General features: G+C 33.1%; 2 protein-coding genes across 2 annotated transcripts in view; both read left to right on the top strand.

Annotated features, from left to right (window-relative positions):
• Window positions 1-322: 322 nt before the first annotated feature.
• LOC140974002 (uncharacterized) overlaps window positions 323-17,900 on the top strand; it is a 30,979-nt gene continuing 13,401 nt past the window's right edge. Inside the window, exons 1-5 of the mRNA XM_073437193.1 lie at window positions 323-538; window positions 632-763; window positions 841-1,005; window positions 1,614-1,684; window positions 2,410-2,576. Of these exons, the coding sequence (XP_073293294.1) occupies window positions 464-538; window positions 632-763; window positions 841-1,005; window positions 1,614-1,684; window positions 2,410-2,554 (588 nt within the window). The 5' untranslated portion in view covers window positions 323-463 and the 3' untranslated portion in view covers window positions 2,555-2,576. The remainder of the gene's footprint in view (window positions 539-631; window positions 764-840; window positions 1,006-1,613; window positions 1,685-2,409; window positions 2,577-17,900) is intronic.
• Window positions 329-17,900, top strand: part of LOC140974003 (uncharacterized) — a 34,032-nt gene continuing 16,460 nt past the window's right edge. The window contains exon 1 of the mRNA XM_073437194.1: window positions 329-347. The gene's annotated coding sequence lies outside the window, so the exon portion shown is untranslated. The remainder of the gene's footprint in view (window positions 348-17,900) is intronic.

Below are 17,900 nucleotides of genomic sequence, written 5' to 3'. Positions count from 1 at the left end.
TGTTAAAATTATATTTTAAATGGAGAAAAATGATATAATTTTTGTGGATAAAATAATATATTTATTTAAATAATAAAGGGTAAAAATGTAAAGTTTGCTTTATGGGTAGTTAAAACTAAATGTATAGATTTGTCAGGTACTGATTTCTAAAAAATAATAGCTAGATACTGAATTTTAATTGAAACATTGGCAGATGCATTTTTTTTTTTTGAAATTCTAACATGATTCATTATTTAATTTTTCCGTTTACCATTTTTTAAAAAGGAAAAGTACGATTTATTTTTTTTAAAGGAATAGCATTTAAAATTGAAAATAATAATAATAATAAACAATCCGTATATTTCTAGGTTTGGGCGTCGGAGAATGGGCGAATTTTCTTGTAATACTCGTCGTATGAAATTTATGTTTCAGCTGTTTATAACTTCGCTATATTGAGAAAATTCATCGGAATTTGTGCGAGCAGATGGATTCGGACCGTTGTTTTATAGGATATCGTCGGATGGAAGAGGAAGAGTTGTCGTTGCAGCTGATGCGTCAAGTAATAGGGGATTTTTTTGTTGTTGAATAAATTGGGGATTTCTGTTTATCTCTATCAGTATCTTAATCGATTATTGAATCTACCATTTGACAGATGTGTGATGTGTATGTGCGCACGCTATATCCTGGTACATTTGGTGGATCGAACACATACCTTACCGACGAAGCTCTATATGCATTCAGAGATATTCCCGAATTAGCCCTAAACGCCTTCAACAGTGCCAAGGTTAGGCAAATACATTGACAGTCCTGATTATTTGATGCACGCAAGTAATTTCTTCCGGTTTGATTTGATTGATACAGGGGAGAAATTTCAAGCTTGTGAAGTTTATCAAGCTCAATCGCATTAACGCTCTATTTTACTCCATGACTTTCGAGGCTAAGGAAGATGGAAGCGATGAGTGTCTTCTTTTCCGAGCTGTTGTTAATTTGATAGGCACGGACAATGTATTGTTGTGTGAGATCAGGGTACGAACAATTCATTTCTATATTGCTTTGTTTGGATTCAATTTCATGCTGTCCTTGTTTATTTTACACCTCTATCATTTGTATAGTGTATGGACTACCCTAAAATCCTAGTCATGCCAATGCAAACAAACTTAAATCGACTAAATATGTACCTCATGCCAAATGAAGTGATGGTGGTGGTGGTTTGCTTGTTTTAGTTGACCCGTTGTTAGCTATGTGAATTTGATCTGATTCAATCAAGTAGCTATGTGAATGATATTGAATGGTGAGAGCTGACATAGAAAACTATGCGTAGATACACCAGCAACTTCTTATGTAGGACATCAAATGGTGTGGTGATGCTGCTTGTGCACGGAAAGTAAATTGCATGAAGATTTTTTTTTTAAAAAAAGAAAACTTATGCGTGCGGGTATTGTGATGCTAGAGTGAGGCTACATGAGACTTTGTTTGGAGCGTAAAATAAATGTCTATTCAAGAAGATACGAATTATAGAGCAGATTCTAAATAGGTGAAACAGGAATATGTGTATCACCAAAACCAAGCCTTTTATCCAAATTTATTTTTTTTTATTATTGGCACAAGAAGTTCACTTTTGTTGTATTTATTAGGATGGTGATGAAAATAAGGATCTGGGTGACGACATTCTTTCCTCTGTTTGGCCATCTTTTCACTACATTTGGTATGTCTTCAGAAATTATTCTTTAACCAGTTACTTCTCTTTATTTTCTTGGGTATTTTTATGCTCTTGCTTAATGATCACAATGATGATGAAGGCATCAAAGTGTTCTATTCTTTACCTCAGTTTGTGACCTGGTAATTTGATGCAGTGGGAAATTGATGCTTCATCTTATCCTTATATTCTTGTCTCCTAGATACCATGGCTTTATTTATTTATTTTTTTTATATTTAGTTAGGATTGGATTTGTTTCTTACGTCTCCTTTGGTTTTGAAGTACTAGATTAGGTGGTGTTATTATTATCTGGCTTTTGTTCTTTCTTTTGGTGACTTGTTTCGGTATCAATAAAATTTAGCACTTTGCAAGTGTTGCCCACGGGTGTTTCCAGATCAGTGTCCATCATAATTATCTTCAAATTTTCATATTTCTTGATTCGGATTTGAAGTCATGAGTTGTGGCCTAATAAGTAATAACTATCTTCGAATTTTCATATTTTGTTTCCAACTTCAAGTCCTTGTTTGTGATGGTTCTGACATTTGATTATGCTCTCAGCTTACTTCCAAGGCTACTTGTTTAATGAACATTCCTTTCTTCCTTATGTTACACTGTTTCTTTAGCGCAATTGCCATTATGCATTATCCGTCTCTTTTAAGATGCAGTGTATTTTTAGAAGTTCTTTCTTTCTTATACACTTCTTTTTCTGTTTTCTTTGTGTTCGAATTTCAAAGCTTTAAACATGAACGTGGCGAATGCCACTCTACTGATGGTTCACTCGGTGGCAAATGCGACTACGCTGTTGGTTCAAGTCGTGGTAAATGTATGTGTGTGGTTTGTTCTGCTCATAAGGATAAAAGAATGACCACCATCAAATGAAGTCCAAGTTTGTCACTTTTGAAGATTATGAGTGAATGGTTATTCTGTGTTATTTTATGCATTTGAGTGTTGTGTTAGTACCAGCCTAATGCTGAATTGATTTTATAATATGTTTTAGNAGGAGTGAGAAAAAAGATCGAAAATTTCGATATACCAAGATTACCGTACCGAAATCTCTTTCACTTCCTCCTACAATTCCTCCTACATATTTATATTTAGTAAATTAAATATGTTATATCATCTATTACTCAAATTACCAATTAAAATCTCTCACTTCTTACCTTCATGACAGTACAAGAATATCAAGTATTTATGGAAATACTGAAATATAATAACAATTGTTACCTAAAGTTAATTTTAATTTAGTTAAAAGCTATTTTATATACATCTGTGTTTTTTTAAAAAATATATACACATATATATTAATAGNAGAAGTGAGAGATTTTAATTGGTAATTTGAGTAATAGATGATATAACATATTTAATTTACTAAATATAAATATGTAGGAGGAATTGTAGGAGGAAGTGAAAGAGATTTCGGTACGGTAATCTTGGTATATCGAAATTTTCGATCTTTTTTCTCACTCCTAATCTAAAGCACACACAATACGTGTGTAACCCAATGAATATTTTTGTTTTTGAAATATTTGATTTAGTTAGGATATTATATAAAACCGATAATGTATGATGTTTTATAATACTAAAATAAATAATTTTATAAACGAACATGCAGATTCACCAAAAAATATGAAGTTGTAGTTGCCAACAATCTTCCTCCGAACTCACCATCGCTTTTGGTGCATTGTGCTTCCAAAAATGATGATATCGGATATCATACGCTCTACAAGAATGGAGAATTCCGCTTCAGCTTTTGCGAAAATATCTTCTTTAAAACCGTATTCTTCTATCATCTTTGGTGTGATAAAAAAGAACTCTCTTTCGATGTTTTCAATAATACACTTCTTCATATCAACTGTTTCGACGTGTACTATTGGCAAGTATACGGCGACAGTATCTATTATTCGAAATCGTTTCCTTTATATAGCCCGGAGAAAGTGATGGACTGGCCGAAGATGCCCCAAGCTCTTGCACGGACACCCTGATCAACCATTTCATGATTTTATGTGCGTATGAATATGTAAAATTATACTTGAGGAAGAGAATAAATTTTAAAATTGTTGTGAAAAAGTAAAAATTTACGGTAAAAAGTAAAAATCTCAAACTCTTAAAATTATCACACTACACACTTTATAATATTTTTCTCTCAACTCAATTGTGATTTTCTTCACAAATGAGAGATCTATTTATAGAAAATTTTTACAAATAATCCAAAAATAAAATACATCATTACCTACATCATCACACACTAATTTTCAATATTCAACACCTAATTTTACCTAATTTTCAACATTCAACATTCACATTTTCAACACAAATATTTAACACATTTTTAAATAATTTTTCAACACTCCCCCTTGTGATGATGATCATAATGATTGTATACATTACGTGTTTTTATACTGCCTCGTTAAAAACCTTACTAGGAAAAACCCATTGGGATAAAAACCATAGTAAGGGAAAAAGAGTGCAGTCACGTAAACTCCCCCTCATGTTGACACGAACAATTCTTCACAAATTTCGTAGATTGCGCATCCCAATATTATATATGTGCTTTCTGAATATTGTCGTAGGAAGTGCCTTTGTGAAGAGATCTGATGAGTTTTCACTTGATTGAATGTGACGAACATCAATACATTTATTCTTCTCAAGCTCCTTGGTGAATGCGAAGAACTTAGGAGGAATATGTTTAGTTCTGTCGCTTTTTATGTATCCTTCTTTCATTTGAGCAACACATGCAGCATTATCTTCATATAGTATCACAGGCTTCTCGTCGAATGATAATCCGCATGAGATTTGGATATGTTGAGTCATTGATTTTAACCACACACATTCACGGCTTGCTTCATGTAGTGCAATAATCTCGGCATGATTTGATGAAGTTGTTACAAGTGTTTGTTTCTGTGAACGCCAAGAAATTGCAGTGCCTCCACGAGTAAATACATATCCAGTTTGAGAACGTGCTTTGTGTGGATCAGATAAGTATCCAGCATCGGCATAACCAATTATACTTGGATTAGCATCTTTTGAATACAAAAGTCCCAAGTCTGTCGTTCCTCGTAGATAACGGAATATATGTTTAATTCCGTTCCAATGTCTCTTTGTTGGATATGTGCTAAATCTTGCCAATAAATTTACGGCAAAAGATATATCAGGCCTTGTACAATTTGTAAGATACATAAGGGCACCGATAGCACTTAGATATGGTACTTCTGGACCAAGAATATCTTCATCATCTTCACATGGACGGAATGGATCCTTTTCTATGTTTAATGATCTAACAACCATTGGAGTACTTAAAGGATTTGATTTGTCCATATTAAAACGTTTAAGGATCTTTTCTGTATAATTTGTCTGGTGAACAAATATTCCACATTCTTTTTGTTCAATTTGTAAACCCAGACAATACTTGGTTTTTCCAAGATCCTTCATTTCAAATTCTTCTTTCAAGTATGACACAACTTCTTGAATTTCCTTATTTGTTCCAATGATGTTTAAATCATCAACATATACAGCAATAATTACGCATCCGGATGTTGTTTTCTTAATGAAAACACAAGGGCATATTGAATTATTTACATATCCCTTTTTCATCAAGTGATCACTTAGCCTATTATACCACATTCTGCCGGATTGCTTCAACCCATATAATGATCTTAGTAATTTCACAGAATAACATTCTCTGGGTTTTGAACTTTGTGCTTCAGGCATCTTAAATCCTTCAGGGATTTTCATATATATATTACTATCAAGTGATCCATATAAGTAGGCTGTAACAACATCCATAAGACGCATTTCTAAATTTTCAGATACTGCCAAGCTAATCAAATACCGAAACGTAATTGCATCCATCACAGGAGAATACGTTTCTTCATAATCAATTCCAGGCCTTTGAGAAAAACCTTGTGCAACAAGTCGAGCTTTATATCTTACTATTTCATTTTTCTCATTTCGCTTTCGAATAAAAACCCATTTGTATCCAACAGGTTTTACACCTTCAGGTGTAAGGACTATAGGTCCAAAAACATTACGTTTATTTAGCGAATCCAATTCAACCTGGATGGCATCTTTCCATTTTATCCAATCCTGCCGATTTTTACATTCACCAAAAGATTTTGGTTCATGATCTTCATTATCATTTATGATGTCGATTGCCACATTATAAGAAAATATATCATCAATTTCTTCTATATCTTTTCGGTTCCATATTTTTCCAGTATTAATATAATTGATAGAGATTTCATGATTCTCGTCAGTTTGTGGTTCTGACAAAACATTTTCATCATCATGTGTTTCTTCAGGAACATCATTCTCTATTTTGTGATCATTATGTGTTTCTTCAGGAACATCATTCTCTATTTTGTGATCATTGTGTTTCTCTATGAATTTTCTTTTTCGAGGATTTTTATCCTTGGAACCAACTGGCCTTCCACGCTTCAGGCGTTTAATGACATCATGACTATCTTCAATTTGTTTCTTCGGAATTTCAATTCGAGCAGGGGCATTTGCAGCATGTATATATGATTTAGTTACCCCTTTTGTGTCTGCAAATGCATCTGGTATTTGATTTGCTATTCTTTGCAAGTGCACAATTTGCTGTACATCTTTTTCACATTGTTTTGTTCTTGGATCCAGATGTAACAATGATGATACATACCATGTAATTTCTTTTTCGGTATGTTTCTGTTCTCCCCCTAACATTGGGAAGATTTCCTCATTAAAATGACAATCAGCAAAACGTGCTGTGAACACGTCGCCTGTCTGTGGTTCAAGATATCGAATGATCGATGGACTATCATAACCAATATAAATTCCAATCTTTCTTTGAGGTCCCATTTTCTTTCGTTGAGGTGGTGCAATAGGCACATACACCATACATCCAAAAATTCTCAGATGAGAAATGTCTGGTTCTTTACCAAATGCAAGCTGCAATGGGGAGTATTTATGATATGCACTTGGTCTGATGCGAATTAATGAAGCAGCATGTAAAATTGCATGTCCCCATATAGAAATAGGGAGCTTTGTTTTCATAATCATTGGTCTAGCAATCATTTGCAGACGTTTAATCAATGATTCAGCCAATCCATTTTGAGTATGTACATGAGCAACAGGATGCTCAACAATGATTCCCATAGACATACAATAATCATTGAAAGTCTGGGAAGTAAATTCACCAGCATTATCAAGTCTAATTTTCTTGATTGTATAATCGGGAAATTGATTCCTCAATTTTATTATTTGAGCAAGTAATCTTGCAAATGCAACATTTCGAGTTGACAATAAACATACATGTGACCATCTGCTGGAGGCATCAATCAATACCATAAAGTATCTGAATGGTCCACATGGTGGATGGATTGGTCCACAAATATCACCCTGAATACGTTCAAGAAACATTGGTGATTCAGTTTGGATTTTGGCTGGTGATGGTCTTATAATAAGTTTTCCAAGAGAACATGCTTTACATTGAAACTTATTATTCTGAAAGATCTTCTGGTCTTTCAATGGATGACCATGTGTATTTTCTATAATTCTTCGCATCATTGTTGAACCAGGATGTCCTAATCGATCATGCCAATTGGTTAATATTGAAGAATTATCAATTACCATGTTTGATTCAATGGGACGTATATGTGTATAATGCAATCCAGTAGGGAGCATTGGTAGTTTTTCAATCACATATTTCTTTCCTGATTTATATGTGGTAAGACACATATATTTCTCATTCCCTTCATTCATTGTTTGAGTATCATACCCATGGGAATATATATCATTAAAACTCAACAAATTTCTTTTCGATTGTGGTGAATATAAAGCATCATTGATCAAAAATTTTGTACCATTAGGTAACAAAAATTGTGCTTTACCACATCCTTTAATCAAGTCTACAGGACCTGATATTGTATTCACCGTTGTTTTTGTTGGTTTTAGTTCCAAGAAATATCTTTTATCTCGGAGGATAGTGTGCGTTGTACCACTATCAGGTATGCAAACTTCAGCTTGGTTCGTAGCATTTTCCATATTTGAACTTCAAAAAAATATGCAATGAAATAAAATTATTGACAATAAAATACAATACAATATAACACACTATAAAACATTATCATACGAATACATAAAAAATAAAATATTTTACATATTTATTCCACCATCAAATTGATCATTATCTGAGAAATCAATCAGAAAATCTCCAGCATCAAAATGAGTTGAACCACTCAAAGGTTCACTGTGTTCAGTAAAGTTGGTCTCCTTTTCTTTCCCCTTTATTGATTCTTTATAAAGTTTACAAAGGTGCTCAGGGGCTCGACAAATACGGGACCAATGTCCTGGAGTACCACATCTGAAACAAGAACTTTCAAATCTTTTTGAGTGATTCTCATTAACACTCATATTCTCTTGATGCCTTTTCGGTGGGTGGTTTGGGACGTTCTTTTGAGATGAGTTATAGAAATAACTATCTCGATTATTTTCAAAACCACGGCCGCGTCCACGACCACGACCACTTCCACGTCCACGTCCACGTCCACGACCACGACCACGACCTCGATTTTGTCCTCGACCAAAATCTTGTCTGTAACTTTGATTTTGGTTTCCAGGTTTAAATTCATTTTTGCTTACAGCATTTACTTCTGGAAATGCTGTTGATCCAGTGGGTCGGGACTGATGATTTCTCATTAATAGCTCGTTGTTCTTTTCCGCCACAAGAAGACAGGCGATGAGTTCAGAATATCTCGCAAATCCACGCACTCTATATTGTTGCTGTAGTGTTATATTTGATGCGTGAAACGTGGAAAATGTTTTTTCAAGCATTTCCGATTCTGTAACCTCATGTCCACAAAATTTTAACTGCGAGATTATTCTATACATCGCTGAATTGTAATCACTGACTTTTTTAAAGTCTTGGAATCTTAACATATTCCATTCATCACGGGCGGTCGGAAGTATAACTTCCCTTATATGTTCAAATCTCTCTTTTAATCCTTTCCACAGAGCCATGGGATCTTTTTCGATGAGATATTCACATTTTAAACCTTCATCAAGGTGTCGTCGTAAAAATATTATAGCTTTTGCTTTTTCTTGTGATGAAGATATACCATTTTCTTTAATGGTCTCGCTTAGACCCAATGACTCAAGATGCATTTCTACATCAAGAGTCCATGGCATATAGTTTTTCCCAGTAATATCAAGAGCGATGAATTCGAGCTTTGCCAAGTTTGCCATGGTGGTACTAAAAATTACGATGCATTTTATTAGTTAATGAATATTGCAATACAAAGTAATGGATAAACAACAAGTACAAGTATTCGTAAAAATAAAGAAAACACACGAGGAGGATATTCTCCGATAAATACAAGACTGGTGAGTATGATAACCAAAATAATTAAAAATAACCTCGTGAAAGCCATCTTCTTTTTTTCTTCGAAAATTTGATGAAGAATAATTTTTAGAGAAGAAGAGAAAGTTGGAGTGATTGAATGTATTTGTGAGATTGTATTTATAGAGCAAAAACTAGCCGTTTTGTTACCGTTTATTACCGTTGGTGTATAAGAAAATAAATGTATGTATTTGTATAATTTTATGGTAATAATATGGTGTATATAATATTAGTCATATTTAAATAATTATGTATATCATATCACATTATTATAATTAGGTGTCATAAGTTATTTTGTTTAAAAAACCTTATAGGCTTTTATACTTGTCGTATCCCTTACCGGGAGTGTGGGATGTCGTCTTAACATCCTCCCAGGATTTATAACAAGTTTTTGAAAAAATTATTTTTATTATTTCTAACAATAACATTATATTATATATTACATATATAAACAATAAATAAATAACAGTAAAATAAATATTATTACTTTTGTTACCTTTTTCTTCTGTTCGGAGCTTGGAAAAATATGGAGGACTTTTAGAGCTTCGTGCTGATAACGTGTTGTGAAAAAGTAAAAATTTACGGTAAAAAGTAAAAATCTCAAACTCTTAAAATTATCACACTACACACTTTATAATATTTTTCTCTCAACTCAATTGTGATTTTCTTCACAAATGAGAGATCTATTTATAGAAAATTTTTACAAATAATCCAAAAATAAAATACATCATTACCTACATCATCACACACTAATTTTCAATATTCAACACCTAATTTTACCTAATTTTCAACATTCAACATTCACATTTTCAACACAAATATTTAACACATTTTTAAATAATTTTTCAACAAAAATAATATATCTCCCTCTAATCTAATTTGTAGAGAGATTTCATGAATTATACCAAGTACATGTTTTGCTTTAGCTTCTGGCTTGGTTTCACGACTCTATTTTTCTGTCATATCGAGAAATTTGATGAAATAGAGTAACATAAAGAAATTATTGCAATGCCGATTTTTTTCTCATCGATAAATATTGTTGTTACTTGTCAAATATTTATATAACCAATATTTACTATTTTTTCCTGGAAAACCACATCACTCAATTTTGACCTATATATCTTATCTTAAAATAAAAGTTGTTATGACTATAATGATTAATGGTGGACAAAATTGATTGGTAATTTCATAAAATATACAAAATACAAAAATATTAAAATTATTGATAACATGACGATGACTTATAGCTCATATGAGATCAATATTGAAGAATTCGAGACAAGTTTTCATGTTCGATATCCAATTGATATACATATTGTTTACTCTATCATTCTCTCCCATAAATAAAAAGAATTGAATGCTCATATATTGAATCCAAGTGAAAAATGCCACTGGAGCCAACAAAATGGTCAAAACGAGCTTATGTACATTTCCACTAATCCTATGCTATATCTTATTGAGATATGGTCAATATATCTTATAGACTATAGTAACTCTTCAAATTCCCTCCTTAAATTATATCAGTTACGACATTTATTTAATTTCCCCTCAGAATTAACAATATTTAGAATGTGAAATTTGTTGGAAGAAGACCATAAATTACACATGATTGAAAACTTAATAAAAATAATGTTATAATATATGTATAATAATACAAATTTATTTGCTAATTATTTGACATAATTGAATTCTATTCAATTTATAGGTAAATAGTTGGAAATAGTATATTTTCATATGATATATAGATTTGATTTTAAATTGAGGTCTAAATTATAGCCAGTCCACTAAATCATGGCCGGATCGAAATAAATCATATAGTTTTAGGCTTATGATTTACTTAGTTCACGGAATAGTCAAAATACTAATTTTGATAATTGCTTGGATTTTTCCATAATAAAAACACAAGAAATTATTGTAATTCATAAATGAATAAATAAAATAATTAAGAGATTATTATATATCATTAAAAATAATTTTCCATCTAGATTCCGAGTATGTATATACTGACCATATACAACATATTGGGTAATCTGATGAGAACCAAGAATAGTATAATGGATAAATCTGCAATTAATATTTTATTTAACTATATATATTCAGCAATATTCAACATTTGCAGCCACAATCACACATTCAGATACCACAAGATTCTAACATCATGAATTTCACCAAAACCAATTCCTTGTTTCATTTTCTGATTATTTTTGTTCTAATCTTCTCCCTCTAAACAATGGGATTGTTCGATGAAAAAGTGTTTTCTCACCAAAAAAATATAGTCATAATTGCCAATGACCTCCGAACGAAGTCGAATCCTATGTGGGCACATGTTTTCTCCGGGGACGACGAACTCGGATACCATACACTATAGAAATCAGAATTCTAACTTCAGCTTCTGCACAGGTTTTCTTCCGTCATATCGGATATGTGGGATAAGAAGGCGGCAAAGTTCGACCTTTTCAAAGTACAATTAGGTATATACTCGTTGTGAGGATGAGTGCTACTGGCTCGTGAGAGTCGATGGCATATATTATACACCTTCTTATCAGAATTAACCGCTTAAGAAAGTCATTACTTGGTGGTAAATATTGAACATTAATGATTGTATTTTATGATTTTATGTGTATGACAACAAATATACGATGAAAAAGCAGTAAATAAAGCTTGAATAATTTGTGGATCTTCAAGGCATTAATTACCTACATTCTTCATAATGAGATTTGTGCATGGCATTGTGCTTGTTGAGACTTATAATTATATAACACAATAATAATGGGATATCTTATATATATATATATATATAAATGGGATATCTTATATATATATATAAAGAATATATGGAAAATGGATAAAATAGTGTTGTAAGTTTGACAGTTTTGTGTTTTGATCTTGTATATATTCACTTTTGGTTTGTGGTCTTATAAGTTAGGTTATGGTTTGGTTTCTGGTCATTTTTTGTCGAACTTGTGACATAACGATGGAAAAGACTGACGTTCCATGTGGCATCGAGAAATATTGACGTGACAGAATTCATGTCAGTACTCGTAAAAAAGAACTAAAAATCAAAACATTACCTAATTTACAAGACCAAAACCCAAAATTGAATATTTACGTGACCAAAACACAAAATAGACAAACTTACATGATTATTTTGGCTTTTATCCCTATATATATGTGTGGTCTTTTAACACAAATAAATCTATCTATTTACAATATATTAGTATAAATAAATGGAGAAATTTGATGAAATAGAGTAACAAAAAAATATTATTGCAATGCCCATTCTTTCTCATCGATAAGAATTGTTATTACTTGTCAATTATTTACACAACCATTATTTACCTCTTTTTTTTTTTTTTTTTTCTAGAAAACCACATTCCTCAAATTTAACTTATTTATCTTATCTTAAAATAAAAGTGGTAATGACCATAATGGTTAATGATGGCCAAAATTGATTTGTAATTGCATAAAAATATAAAAATACAAAACCATTGAAATTATTGATAGCATGATCTGATATCAAAATCTTAAATTGGAGACGAATTACCTAATTGATATACATATTGTTGACTCTATCACTCTCTTCCATAAATAAAAAGAATTGAATGCTGATGTATTGAATCTACATGAAAAATGCCACGGGAAGCAAGTAAATGCTCAAAACGAGTTTATGTACATTTCCACTAATCCTATGCTATATCTTATTGAGATATGGTCAATATATTATATATCTTATAGACTATAGTAACTTTTCAAATTCTCTCCTTAAATTACATCAATTACAAAATTTATTAAATTTCCCCTCATAATTTACAATATTTAGAATGTGAAATTTATTGGAAGAAGACCATAAATTACACATGATTGAAAACTTAATAAAAATAATTTTATAATATATGAATGAATGATTTTTTTTTCTTTGCTAATTATTTTGTGATCGAATTCTATTCAACTAATAGCTAAATAGTTGGCAATAGTTTATTTTCACATGATATATCGATTTGCTTTTAAACTGAGGTCTAAATTATAGCCAGTCCACTAAATCATGGGAATTAAATCATATGGTTTTAGGCTTACAATTTACTTTATTCATAGCTATTTTGTTAGTGCAGCATCAGAACCGAAAAGACTCTCATGAAGCTTTCCGTTTCATCAAGTTAAGGAGACCAGATATGCACGAACGAGTATCCAAATTTTCACCTTGAATGAGTATATGAATTGATCATATGCATGCAGAACCAAATATTTGTAGTAGTTGTAGTTGGGAATGAAGTTTGATGTCGTGAGATCATAGGCTATACTTTTTCATGTCTCTGCTTTCAATTCTACCAGGAAGCAACGGAGTGCTGCATTATGGGCGGGTAATTGATTATTTTTCTTTAACATTCTTTTCCTTAAATTCTAAATTCTGGCCTTGCAAGGGAATGTTTAGCTTTGACTAATTGGGTGTTAAAATTAGTACTTGTGAGTCGATTCTTGGTCACAATAAAAGAAACGCATGGTTGGGGTGAAACAATTTGAAAGTCTACTGTTTTTCCCCAAAGGTTAAAATGGCTCGAAGACGAAACACAAGCATCTTTCCATGTAATTTATGAAGCATTCAATAAAACTTAGTAATTTCTGTACTGCATTCTTTTCGAAGAAATGCAAAACAAGAGCATTGCTCTAAATCTTGGCAATTTTTACTTACTAGAGTTTGCTTAACCTTTGAGGGGAATCAAACTTTATTTTCTCAAATGCTGATGTAAAGCTTGTCTATTGAGCAAAAGTGGCTGAAGTCCCTGCTATGTTTCATGGAGATAAATGTTCCAAGCAACAGAAAAGACAAATTAAACATGATAGTTGTGTGTCTATTGATAGAGAAGAACATTTAGTCCTTTTTGTTTTCAATACTATTCTTCTTGGCTGCAAAGTCAAGACATGATTGAAGTTACGCCTCTAACATACTTGGATGTTTGTTTCAGCTTTAGATGATTGGGAAATATGCATAGTTTTAATGAGACAGTGCAGTTTGTTTAGTCAGTATAGTAATATAGGCTCTAAATACCACGTTGAGTAGGATTTTTTCCCAAACTGTTGGTTTGAATGTCCAACAGCTGTATGATGGGATCACGATGATTTTAAAATACTTAATTGAAGTATCAACTGCTGATTTACAATTGTTTATATATGCTGATTATTATTTACACAGCTTTGTATGTCATTTGAGTTTCTTTTTCTATTAGCAGAGTAGCCGTAAACGTAAAGTTTGTATTCATTGGAAGGGAGCTGATGAAATGGTTTTAGCTTTTAGTTCAAGCGATTTGCACGTGTTGTGAAATTTTAAATGATAAAAGCCCACTCAAAATGCATATCAGGGTTTGACGTTTAGATAATAATAAAGTTATTATGGTATTTCTTTAAAGGTGCTATTCATAATATGACAGCAAGAAGTTTGAGATGTTGTCGCCTTAGCTTATGGAAAGTGTGAACAACAAGGTTCCCACTGATGAAGAACAGCTGACACAATGGACCTTACCAGAAGGTGATCTTGTTTTACTGGCTAGTTTCAGCATTAAGGTAGTGCTTTAGCTATTACTGTTATTGATACTAGAAGGATAGCATCCTATTCCTTGTTCTACTCAAGTCACATTTTAAATGACTGCATGGACAAATTCTTGTTAAACATTGCTTTGTCTTCCTCACTCGATACTGTTGTGCATTTATTTCTTGAACGAACATACGGACGTAAAATCCTCTCGTATTTTTGCACTTTAATGTACTCAAAGGATAATGCATATAATTTGGTGAAACGAAAAGGATGGTATAATGGGTATCTTGTGTCACGGCCCAACCCACTTGTGATATTGTCCGCTTTGGCCCGAGACCTCACGGCTTTAAAATGCGTCACAAAGGGTTGCTACACGCTCATTTAAATGCCCAGCATCTCTCCTGTGGTTTAGCGATGTGAGATTTCGCGAAATCCCACATCGCTAAACCACGGGAGAGATGTTGGGCATTTAAATGAGCATGTAGCAACTCCTTGTGACGCGTTTTAAAGCCGTGAGGCCTCGCGAAATCCCACATCGCTAAACCACGGGAGAGATGTTGGGCATTTAAATGAGCGTGTAGCAACCCCTTGTGACGTGTTTTAAAGCCGTGAGGCCTCGAGCCAAAGCGGACAATATCACAAGTGGGTTGGGCCGTGACATTTGGTATCAGAGCGACTCCGCGTGAGTTTGGGATGGTGAGGCAAACCTCAACGAGGACGCTGAGTCCCGAAAGGGGGGGTGAAGGCCCTTATGCGAAATCCCACATCGCTAAACCACGGGAGAGATGCTTGGCATTTAAATGAGCGTGTAGCAACCCCTTGTGACGCTTTTTAAAGCTGTGAGGTCTCGGGCCAAAGTGGACAATATCACAAGTGAGATGAGCCGTGACATTTGGTATCAAAGCGACTACGCGTGAGTTTGGGATGGTGTGGCAAACCTCAGCGAGGACGCTGAGTCCCGAAAAGGGGGGGGGGGTGAAGGCCCTTAGGTGAAATCCGACATCGCTAAACCGCGGGAGAGATGCTGGGTATTTAAATGAGAGTGTAGCAACCCCTTGTGACCCGTTTTAAAACCGTGAGACCTCGAGCCAAATCGGACAATATCACAAGTGGGCTGAGCCGTGACATCTTAAAAGTGAAAAGTCTCTCTTTTATGTTAGGAATTATAACAATGATGATGATACTAGTGATCATATTCATAGATAATAGATAAATGATTTTTTATGATAGATGGTGGTGTTTTTAACTGGCAGACTGTATATCAAGCTGTAGTCTCCTTGGTTTTTAACTTAATGCGGCATAACCATTCTCAACTTGAAGAATCATGTGACGGAACATGCCAACGTTGTGAAGAGTACTGTGATATTGAACACATTTCTCTTGCATCAAGTAGGTCCAATCTAGGATCAAATATCATGACAAGAATTGTTCAATTACCGTGCATTACCAACCACGCGAATAATCTATCAATCTCACCTTTCCATGCATTGGTTTTCAAAGAGATCAAAGCTCGATAACAAGAAGAAACGAATGTCTTCAGAGGTCTCACTGGAATAGTGGAATGTACACTTAAAGGTGAGAGCCAGTTTCTTTGGTTTGGACCTTCAAATCTCTCATTTACCACTAATTAACGAACTCTTTTTTGTCATTAGATTATTATCGACTTCCTAGGGAAGTTGACCTAAACCGTCAAGCTTAATTTGCCTCTCCATGATCATCTTAATTGACATGTCGAAAAATACATGCATGTGTGCTACCAGCGACTCATAAATAGCATAATCGCTTGTTGTGGTGATCACTTGTTTGTTTGTTGTAGCCGGCCTCTTGTTGCTGCAGGCAATTTGCTTCCAGCTCCAAAAACACCTGCAGCCAAGTCCTCATAAAACTTAACCAACGATGGATTGTTGTTGTAGCTCTAGCTTATAGCTGTATATGTGCACTGCGCATGCCCATTTATATGCTAGTGACCTTTCGTACTTCTGGTTCATACTTTTATTAATATATTAATATTAAACAATTCGATGTAAACTTGTTGGAAAAACGTCAAATTTGCACCATGATCACCTTTAGGATGCAGCATTGCTTAACATGAAACAACAAATCATTAGCTCAGAAGTTAAGTTATGATTTTACTTGACACTGAATTAAATAAATACAAATATTTAATCATTTACTCTCTCCTTCCTACATATCAAACCTCATATAAGTTTCCGAACAAATTAAGAAAATTATTGAGAAATCAAATTTTACAAAGAGATTTCCCATTTTACCTATTATTTAATGAATGCTTTAGTAATTAAATGAACAAATTGGTAATATATAAAAAAGTAAATTAAATAAGGAAAAATTGTTCAACCTAAATATATGAGACAAATGAAGTACCATATGAACACTAATTAAAAAACAAAACTAAGAGTATAATATTTTTTTCGAAAAATTATCATCTAGGTTTAGGATATTATTAATTTTATGGAGTTCAATTAATAGATAATAAAATAAGTTAGAATAGGTCTTTTTGACTTTTGTATATTATAATTATAATTGTATTATCAAAAACACATTCCCTCCTCTCAGAAAACTTTTCCTACACCACTACCACTGCTGCGCTTCTCCTCTCCTCTCCTCCCGTACATTTTAGATTCTCTCGCCTCTGTCCTTCAACGCAGACGATGAAGACGACGTTCGCACGAAACCATCATCTTAGCCTTTTCTTTTATAAAAACTGTTCACTTGGGCGTTGCCACCATTGGCTCCGTGAGACTTCTCATAGAGGCTTTCGAAATCTGCTTGCTCGATGGGAGAGAACAGGTAAGTCACGAAAAGTAACTTTGTTTTTTTGGAATAGCAATTTTATAACTTGTTTGTTGTAAGTTTTTGTCGATAATTAGTTAAATTACTCTTTGACCAGGGATAGATAAATGAACATCATTTACAGTTTCATTGCCAGGAAATTTTTGTGAATGTAGTTTACATTTTTTACACAATCTTACATAGATAATTTTATAATTTTTTTAATCTGAAGGAATCATTTGATTGGTTAGCTATCAAGGGGTTAGAGTTTGAGAATTCGATTTTTAGTTTTGAAAAATGATGAGAGCGGAGATGGTTGAATGTGGTAAGGAATTTTCTTCTAAGTTTTTACAACTACATTGCCAAGAAATTTTTGTGACTGTAGTTTACATTTTTTACACAATCTTACACAGACAATTTTATAATTTTTTTAATCTGAAGGAATCCTTTGATTGGTTAGCTATTAAGGTGTTAGAGTTTGAGAATTCGATTTTTAGTTTTGAATAATGATGAGAGTGGAGATGGTTGAATGTGGT

The sequence above is a fragment of the Primulina huaijiensis genome, chromosome 3 (assembly GCF_012295235.1).
Source record: "Primulina huaijiensis isolate GDHJ02 chromosome 3, ASM1229523v2, whole genome shotgun sequence".
In the NCBI taxonomy this organism is placed as follows: domain Eukaryota; kingdom Viridiplantae; phylum Streptophyta; class Magnoliopsida; order Lamiales; family Gesneriaceae; genus Primulina; species Primulina huaijiensis.
The sequence above is the reverse complement of the archived record's forward strand: the minus strand, read 5'-3'. Positions and strand labels throughout refer to the sequence as shown.